The sequence below is a fragment of the Dioscorea cayenensis genome, chromosome 12, assembly GCF_009730915.1.
Source record: "Dioscorea cayenensis subsp. rotundata cultivar TDr96_F1 chromosome 12, TDr96_F1_v2_PseudoChromosome.rev07_lg8_w22 25.fasta, whole genome shotgun sequence".
Lineage (NCBI taxonomy): Eukaryota > Viridiplantae > Streptophyta > Magnoliopsida > Dioscoreales > Dioscoreaceae > Dioscorea > Dioscorea cayenensis.
In genome coordinates, this window is record NC_052482.1 from 3,931,438 (window position 1) to 3,940,373 (window position 8,936).

The window sequence follows — 8,936 nt, forward strand, 5'->3', positions numbered from 1 at the left end:
ATTTATGTACATTGTGCTGCATTATTAGCCACATTACTATCAAATTTTTTTTAAAGCATATATTTTTAAAATATTGACGTGGAAAAATGACAATCTTTCATTGTGGTATGCCAATTTCGGAAGGACTACTTACTGCCTTAATCAAAATTAGATTTAGATTTAATGCATCCATTTATCTGCATGTTTTTCAAAGCAAATATATATAGATATACACACACTCTAATTTATTTTTTAGTCTTTTTCGTCGGCATACCTACCAAAATAAATAATTGGTATTTAGGACTACAATCAAACCATGCTATTCATGAGCTACTTGGAACTGGTTTGAAATAAGAGTAATCCATTTAGAAATGTGCTGAACTCAAACTTGACTTTCAAACTCGAATAGTTAATCATTCGAAATGCAACCAAACTAACATGCTTAATTAAGAGCTCAATTTTTAATATTTTTGATAAATCAAGCTTGAGCCAATTCAGCGAGGAAACATTCATTTAACTGTAAAGGAAGGAAAATCAAAAAATGGGAGAAGTATCACTTCCCCATTTCAGCACAAATGCATACAAAAAAAAAATGAGAGAAACCAGACTATTTCCACCCACTTTCCTCCACTTTCTCTGAAATAAGCGCCCCTGAGCCGGGCATTAACACTTCAAAGCTCATCTCAGCGCAATTGCACCCTTGAAACGTATATGTTTATCAAACTTTACAAAGCATGGTTGCATGTTTTCATTAGAGTCACAGCTGCTGGAAGCCAAGCTTTGCATAAAAACAAAATCGAACCTCATAATGCAGGTACTTCAATTCATAGTTTAGTAGTTAAAAGCAACCAAACAAAACACAGAACGACAAACACAGAAAAAAGATGGCAGAGGTAAGCACGAGATAGCAGAAGATCCAAGACATTTTCGCCTGTCCTAGAAACTGAAAAGAATAACAGAAAACGTACAGAATAGTCACCGACGATGGTTCTCACGAAATCAACAACTATCATGGAGGAAACAGAGGCCTTGATATTAGACAACAGGTGGAAGCCCAAAACAAGAACACTAACTTTACATATAGAAGAAATTTCAAAGATTAATCCAAACAAATCCATGATTAGATTTTTGATATTGTTATATCCGTGGTTTGACACGTCTACCATTGGCGTCACTCCCGTCTAGGCCTTCGTTGGTGTGGCTGCAACAAATGGCTGAGTGTTCTCTCACCCTGGCTACATACTGCAAGAGTTCGTGTATGATCGAGGGGCAACTGATCTTCAGGTATTCAAAACCTTCTGTTTGCATCACAGCTGCAGAAGGAAAAGAAAAATAATCAATCATTGCAAGCTTATGATAGTCGCAAAAAATCATTGGTCATACAATTCTAAATAAAAAAATCCTTCAGATTATGAGACTTAAATTTTTTAAAAAAATAAAAAGCAAGCGCTGAACCTGCTTTAAAGAATTGTGATTTTAAACTGCAAGTTTCTAAATTTTTTCAGAACATGCAAAGCAGTAATCAACCCTTTTTTTACAAAGCCATGTCAACGAAAAACAGAAAATCATCATCCATCATTAGGGGTGAGCAAAAAAAATCCGGATCCGATGATCCGATCCGATATCCGGTTTTTTTATCCGAATTTTTTGGGTACCCGATCCGAAAAAGAGATTCGGGTACCCAGTCCGAATTTTTAAGGTGAAAACCGGATCGGATACGGGTCGGGAGAAATTAAAAACCGGGTATCCGAATCCGATCCGGTTTTTAATATATTCATTTATATATATATATATAGATATATAATTAGATATAATAAATTTAAATTTTATATGGTTTAAAAGTAAAAAAGAAAAAATAATCCAAATCCCTCATTTAAACCCTTTAGTTTAAATTTTCCAAATCCCTCATTTAAACCCTCTAAGATATTTTTTTTTTTCTTTTTTACTTTTTAGACCATATAAAATTTAAATTTATTATATATATATTAATAAATTTAAAATTTTACAAGGACGTAAGTAGAAAAAAAATTAAAATCTCTTGTTTAAATACTTAAAGAGTTACTTATATAATTACATTATTATATATATATATACATAATAATAAATTTAAACTCTTATAGGGTTAAAAGTAAAAGGAAAAAAATTTCAAATCTTTATGTAGATCGGTGAAACTCTTTATTATTTTTTTGAATTTTTTTGTGGGGAGAATAATGTAAGGTTTTAATCTTCTTTATAAGTTACACGTTTCTCATATTTGTTTTTTTTATGAATGTTGATGTTGTTATATAAAAAAAAAATCCATGGAGTAGATAAAACTTAATTTGGATCCAGATATCCGATATCCGATCCGGTTTAAACCGGGTACCCGATTTTTAGTATCCGGTTTAAACCGGGTCGGATACGGGTCAAGCTTTTGCCGATCCAAAAAACCGGGTACCCGATCCGGTTTTAAAAACCGGGTCGGGTACCCGGTTTTGCTCACCCCTATCCATCATAGGATTCGACAGCCAATGGTATATGTAATTCAATTAACTAAACAAAAGTTCAGCTCCTGCAAATTAATCTCTTCACGACTTCACTTATGTCAAACCTTATAGTTAAGAACCCTAAAAGCTCAGAAAGTTGCACCTGTCTTAACTTGAACCAAAACTAATTTCTATTTGGGTTGTTTGCCTCACTTCAATATTTGAACTGGAAGGCAGTAAAATCAGTCTGATAAGCAAGCATAAGCAAGCATAAGCTAGAAGGATTATCAAGATTACTTAGAACAACAGGCAGATAGAGAATAAGAAACAATATTGTCTAATACTCAGTGGAATTAAGTTGGAAATTCAGTTTTTGTCATACTGGTCTTATTCTCTAAATACATCTAATAATCAAATTTGTTCTGTAGAATCAGTTAATGAAGCAAGAGGAGTACCATATCTCCTATGCTTAAAAACCTTAAGAGTTGTGAATTAAGGTGTACTCGACCTCTGACCAAATTTCCAAGCTTTGTTGAGCATTAACAACTTAAATTAAACATAACTGTAGGTCTGTAAGACCGAAAATGATGGTTGTACTCAAGTGGACCTAAGAAAACAAAATGAAAGTTAAAATGGGATACCTCTTAGATTTTCAGGCAATGCAACAAATTTGAGGCAAACACTCTTCAGCTGGTTACAGTGGTGCTGCTCCGCCAAAGCTAAAGTGGTTGCTACTGTGTTAATGGCAACATCCTCACAAAGCTTCACCTCGCATAATAGCCTAAGACGCTCCAATGCATATCGATCAGCCGCAGCAAGCAAATGTTGTGCCATTAAAGTAGAAGCCCATTTTGCATTCAGGCCAGTAAGCTCTTCCATGTCAGGTAGGTGATCCCAGTATATGAAATGGAGTAAAGCCTGCAATTTAACATAGCAGAAAACATCATTAACAAAAAATTGAATGAAACAGACCGATACTACAAGAACAACAGATACTTCCAAAATAGTAATTTTGCACTACATTTATGAAAACATATGTTAAGTGCTTTCTTAACGGCAAGTGGAAGATCCTACATCTATTGGCAACTCAGCTCTTTTATACCTAAAGAGACTAGTGAGCATCATCTATTGACTTCTACAGAACAGGAGAAATTCACACTCCCTCTGATGAATGACAAACATAGGATAGTGCCATCACAATAGTAACAACAATTTTGAAATAATACAAAGAGTAACAATAATTTTGAAAATCAAGAATTATTTATATGAGAAATAGTTGACTAGTAACCAAGAACACACCAAAGAAAAAGCAGATGGCTGCACGCATAGGATTCAATCATGCGCTGAATAGAAAAACATTATGAATGATAAAAATGATCGACATAGGTTGTGATATCTATACACAAAAAGAATGTTTTGATAAACTCATTTTCTTACTCAGATTGTACTCCAAACTAAGATTAGCTCACTGTGAATGCCCAAGTTCCTAAGTACACACCCGGAGAAGGGGATGTGCCTCTCACTTTCAGGCCTTCACTATGGAGTAGAAGCCTGGAAAGAATTTTCAGATTCATCTTGGTACTCTTAATACCAGATGTTTCATTAAATCAACTTTGTCAGGTGAAAGCAAAATATATAGACGATATCATTAGCATCTTAACTTAAGCAAAGAAAAGAACTCCAAAAGACAAAGAATATGAAGGCTATCATCAAGCATCTTATGACAATAAACATATAGAACATCAGTTCAAAAAAGAACGCATTACTATAAATGATCTCAAATGGAAGGTAGCTATAAAAAGACATTAATAAAAGAAACAAAGCAAGAATTTAAGAAAGCATAGTCCTAAGAATTAGCAAAGCATGACACAGGATAAATTTAAATGTACAAAAAATACAAACCTTGAAAACAGGAGCTTCCATATCTTCCACTTTTATGCACTGCATGTTGCGATCCTTCATTGGACCAAAAAGTTGGGCCCTAAAAACAGGTGATCGGGCTGCAAGTACCAATTTGTGGGCATGAAAAGTCTCCCCATCAACCTCAAAACTTACATCAGCTCCATCTCCAGTTTCCAAGAGCTTCCCAAAATGCTCCGCGATATTAGATAGCGGTACTGATATGTTAAAAATCTTAGGTCCTTCTGTATGCGATTTGACAACACCAACAGTACATTTCACTGAGAGGCAATCATCTTTAAGATAATCTGATGCTTCTAAAGCAGTTCTTTTGAAAAACCGCTTATAACCCCTGCAAGTTTAAAATCAAATGTAAAAGGCTTTGTAAACAACCATCTTAACATTTTGCTGCCTTAAAAAGATGATAAAATATAAACTTTGAATGCAAGAGTATGAAGACACAAAGGACTGAAATCTGATCATTAGTTAAAAAATTTGAATTTAACCTTGGTAACCAATGCTAATCAGATCTTAAAAATGATCTCAAATGCTACGATCAGATAATGACCACCTTAAACGAGCATGTCTTGCATCAAACAAGTGTCCTATCTGCAGTTCACACTCAGGTGGATGTATAACCTTAAAAACAAGACTTTGAATAATAAGCTATGAAACAGGCTGATGTAAGGCAAACTATCTCAAGATTACTGTCTCTCAGGATGCAAGGTGGGAAATAAAATATAAATGAAGAAGAAGAAGAAAGAAAGACAGACAAAACCTAAAGTTTGATGATCAATGTAAATTTTTTTTCCGTGAGTAAAGTTTAATGCTTTAGTTTTCCTAGTTTGCAGGTGGAAAAAAATTAAAATGCAAAATAAACCAACATTAACTGCAACATCAAACAATAGCCACTTGTACTGTGTAGACAAACAATGTTTTCTCTTATTTTATGTCATTTGCAAAAGCATCCCAGACTTCTGCAGAAGCAGATAACTCCCAAACTTGACGTTCACAAACTTTCTATAATCTTCATCTATGCACAAAACTCTCCATAGTTTAAGAAAACTGTAGAGAAAAAAAGAAAATTCTCATATTCCAACAAATTTCATTTATTTGTTTTCAATATTCCCATCATGGTAATAATTAAGTACCTCAATCTCCTTAAGAGTATGGGAACACACACAATGCAAAATTAGGATTGCATACAATTTTCCAGAGTCAGGTTCCAAATTTTAAATATCCAAGGCAACTAACCATATTATAAGTAACAGTTGAGAAGAAATATAGATCATTACAATAACAAAATCATAGTAGATGTTTATCTTTATTAGTCAGAAGGGCAAAAGAGCAAGCCATATTCATTTATCCTCATTTAGTGATAAATGCATTAGAAATACAAGCCAACATACCCAGTGAAGGCCAAGGCCAACAAGGTTCAAAGCTAACTAATTTCCTAGCAACCACAAAATAATGAAATTCTTTCACCAACTGATATACAAGAAATGAGACCAAGGCCTCAAACTATGTCTGAGATCAATAAATTAAAAGGTAATAACAATTTCATAGCACTTTAAAATTATGCCAAATCAAAGTGCAATCATGGTTTATAGAAGATCGGATGACAAAGCCTATGTTAAATTTATAGACTAATAGTGGATAACTGAAAAGTAATGACAGTGCTATGATAATGAATGATTGGTTACACATAGATCTGATCAACATTTTATGACCACCTAAAAGTCACAACCAGCAAACAGAAGTTTCCAAATAAGCAGCCAGAAAAAGATATACCTTCACATAATGCAAAAAAAAAATAATAATAATCTTTCTCGACGAAACAAGCTCAAGTTCAGAAGTTAAACACCACAAACACAATGAAAAATCTCAATGTATGGCCTTCACCATCAAAGTACTCATCTTCAATATTAAACTATCAATACATTGTTTATTGGCCAGTCTCACAAATAAAGATATCTTCTTTACCATGAAACAACATTTAAAAAATCCAAAACCTGAAAAATAAAATCTAAGCATGCTTAAAAAGAAGAATAAAAGTGCACAAAAATGAGCACCAGACAACCAAAAACATCATCCAAACACATCAAGAGCATAAGAAGAACCATAAATAAAGGTCAATCAACAAGAAAAACAGGACAAAAAAACTAAGGAAGCAAGAAAAAAATAAATAAGAAAATAAACACAAGAATATAGATAACCCATCGGCTCCCCAACTCACCACATGCTACCGCGGTACTTGAGCGTATAGGGGCCTCCCTCCAAATTCCTCCCAAAATGCGTGTGCACCTTGTGCCTCTCCTTCCCGCTCTGATCCAGCAACGCCAACTCAAACAGCGCCCTCACATCACTCCCATCGCTGGCCAACGCAATGAACAGGCTCACATATGCCGCGTTATCCTCTGCGCTCTTCCCATCCGGATAAAAGTATATCGCCCAAGAATACCCACCCACCGTGAAAGTATCAGAAGCCATGTACTTCCCAACCCCCGTCCCCTTCGACAACGAGTACCCGGTGATCTTGAACTGGTGCGAGCCATTCACCGTCTCGGTCAGCGACGTCGACGCGGTCTCCGCCGGGGGCTTCGCCGGCGACAAGGAGATAGAAGGGGAGGCCGATGACGAAGTATGCCACGCCCCACCGCGGCAAGCCCTGGTAACACCCATGGATGAGATCCGACGAAGCTAAGGTTTCGAAAAAGAGAAGAAAAAAAAAAAATCAAAGAAATTGAAGGGGGACGAGGGAAAGATCTGGATCGATGAAGTAGGGTTTGCTCCGAGGGATCCGAATCGGGGCCTCTCGGAGCGAATTGGGAAGAGATCGAAAGAGAAAAAGGAGAGAAAGAGAAAACTAGGGATTTGGAGAGGGTGATGGATTTGGGGAAATTTGGGGGAAAGAGAACGAGAAGGAAGAGGAAAAGTTTCAAAGGACGAGGGGCGTGGTTGGGGTTTTTAAAAAGGGTGGTCCAAAAGTCGAGTTATATAGAGATATATAGAAGTGAATCGATTTTTGCTTTTCTTTTATTAATATATTATTTATTTATTTAATTATTAATTAATATATATTATATATTATATATTTATAGGTATAATTCACTCAACAGTCTATCAAATTTGTCAAACTTACTAATCTTTTATATTTTTAAATTATAACTTTTTTAGTCTCTTTATTAATTTTTAATTGAATTATTTTCTTGGATTCTTTTTATTTATCGATTTTCACGTAATTCCATCTGATTAAAAATTGGATAAAGTTGGTTGGTAACTTAAAATTTATAAAATTAATATTAATTTTTTAATATTATTTTTATTTAAAATATGCTTTGAAAATTATATAATTGAATATAATTTATTGAAAGTTGTAGAAGTATATTAAATATAAAGGATAAATTTGAAAAAATAATATTTAATATTGTAAAATTTCTGAATGGATAAGTAAAGAGGAACAAAGAGAAGTTTTAAAATGTGACAAATAAAAAGAAAGATAAGGAATATATCAATTTAAAAAAAATAAATGAAATAGCAAAAAGACTAAAAAGTTATAATTTAAAGTTGAGAGAGAGTTTTAAAAAGCAGGGAGACTATACAGAGAATTATACCTATATATATCATAAGAGGGAGGGAAAATGGGTTTGGGTTTGGATTTGTTTTTAAAAATTTATTGTGTTTATTTTTGATTATTAGAGGGAATTTTGGATATCCCTTGGAGAAGTAAGTAATTTGAATTGAAGCCTTTTATAAAAATTGGATAAATTATCTGAGAGAAATTTAAATCTTTAATGTATCTATCCGTTAATAGAAAAACAAAATAGATATCAAATCCTACAAAGACCAAATTTTATTTTGAATAAAATTAAAGCAGTTGCATATAGTAAATATATAAGTACACATCTGCTAGAACTATAAGCAATATTTGAGTATAGACTAATATACCCTTGAATAAGTGAGATTGAAATTTATATAAAAATTACTATAAGATGAATAATTTATATAATGCAGTTTAACAAATTCTCAAATGTGTCCTACAACTCAGATTAAATTTTAGTATCTAACATTTTATTTTATTTTATTTTTAGGATAAATACAATAAATGTATATACACGTAAATAATGATAATTTACCCATACACCTTCAAAAAATTGAGTTGCTAACTCACTCTCACAGCTAAAGACATTTGGTATTGTTTTCAATTCGATTCAAACCATGGTGCAAACCACATGTTGCAGTGCACAGTGGGATCCAGTGCATAAACTTTTTCAACAAAATTTATATATACATACACACTGGAAATTTTCAATGACCAAAACTTCAAAATCTGTCATTAAAAATTTTCACCAAGGGTTTTAAACGAAAGAATCATGCATAAATGACCTTTACCAAAAATCATAGATCTAGATAAATTATTCATAAATCCGTTAATTTCATCCTGACTCTATGACGTTTTTCTTTCGACTCAGTTTCACTCTGGAACTTAAAAACCAGAGATGAAAATGTGCTACGCGCCCGAATTTCTATCTGACGCAAAAATGCCTAAAACATGGTGGCAACATCTACAATAAACTTCAACGAAAAACAAAT

The 8,936-nt window shown here is 33.5% G+C and overlaps 1 protein-coding gene across 1 annotated transcript; it reads right to left on the bottom strand.

Moving 5' to 3' along the window:
* Window positions 1-855: 855 nt before the first annotated feature.
* On the bottom strand, window positions 856-7,289 carry LOC120273561 (BTB/POZ and MATH domain-containing protein 1-like). Its single transcript, XM_039280202.1, has 4 exons — window positions 6,580-7,289; window positions 4,347-4,695; window positions 3,086-3,362; window positions 856-1,292 (listed from the first exon to the last, which is right to left on the bottom strand). The coding sequence occupies exons 1-4, from the start codon at window positions 7,023-7,025 to the stop codon at window positions 1,117-1,119; spliced, it is 1,248 nt and encodes a 415-aa protein (XP_039136136.1). The 5' UTR covers window positions 7,026-7,289; the 3' UTR covers window positions 856-1,116.
* Window positions 7,290-8,936: the final 1,647 nt, after the last annotated feature.

What these genes read in the sequence shown, in the direction of transcription:
- LOC120273561 (XM_039280202.1), bottom strand. Translation starts at nt 7,025, where the DNA reads ATGGGTGTTACCAGGGCTTGCCGCGGTGGGGCGTGGCATACTTCGTCA. An exon ending in AAGTACCGCGGTAGCATGTG is followed by an intron (nt 4,696 to 6,579) that starts GTGAGTTGGGGA and finishes TTAAACTTGCAG; the next exon opens with GGGTTATAAGCGGTTTTTCA. An exon ending in ATTGCCTGAAAATCTAAGAG is followed by an intron (nt 1,293 to 3,085) that starts GTATCCCATTTT and finishes TTCCTTCTGCAG; the next exon opens with CTGTGATGCAAACAGAAGGT.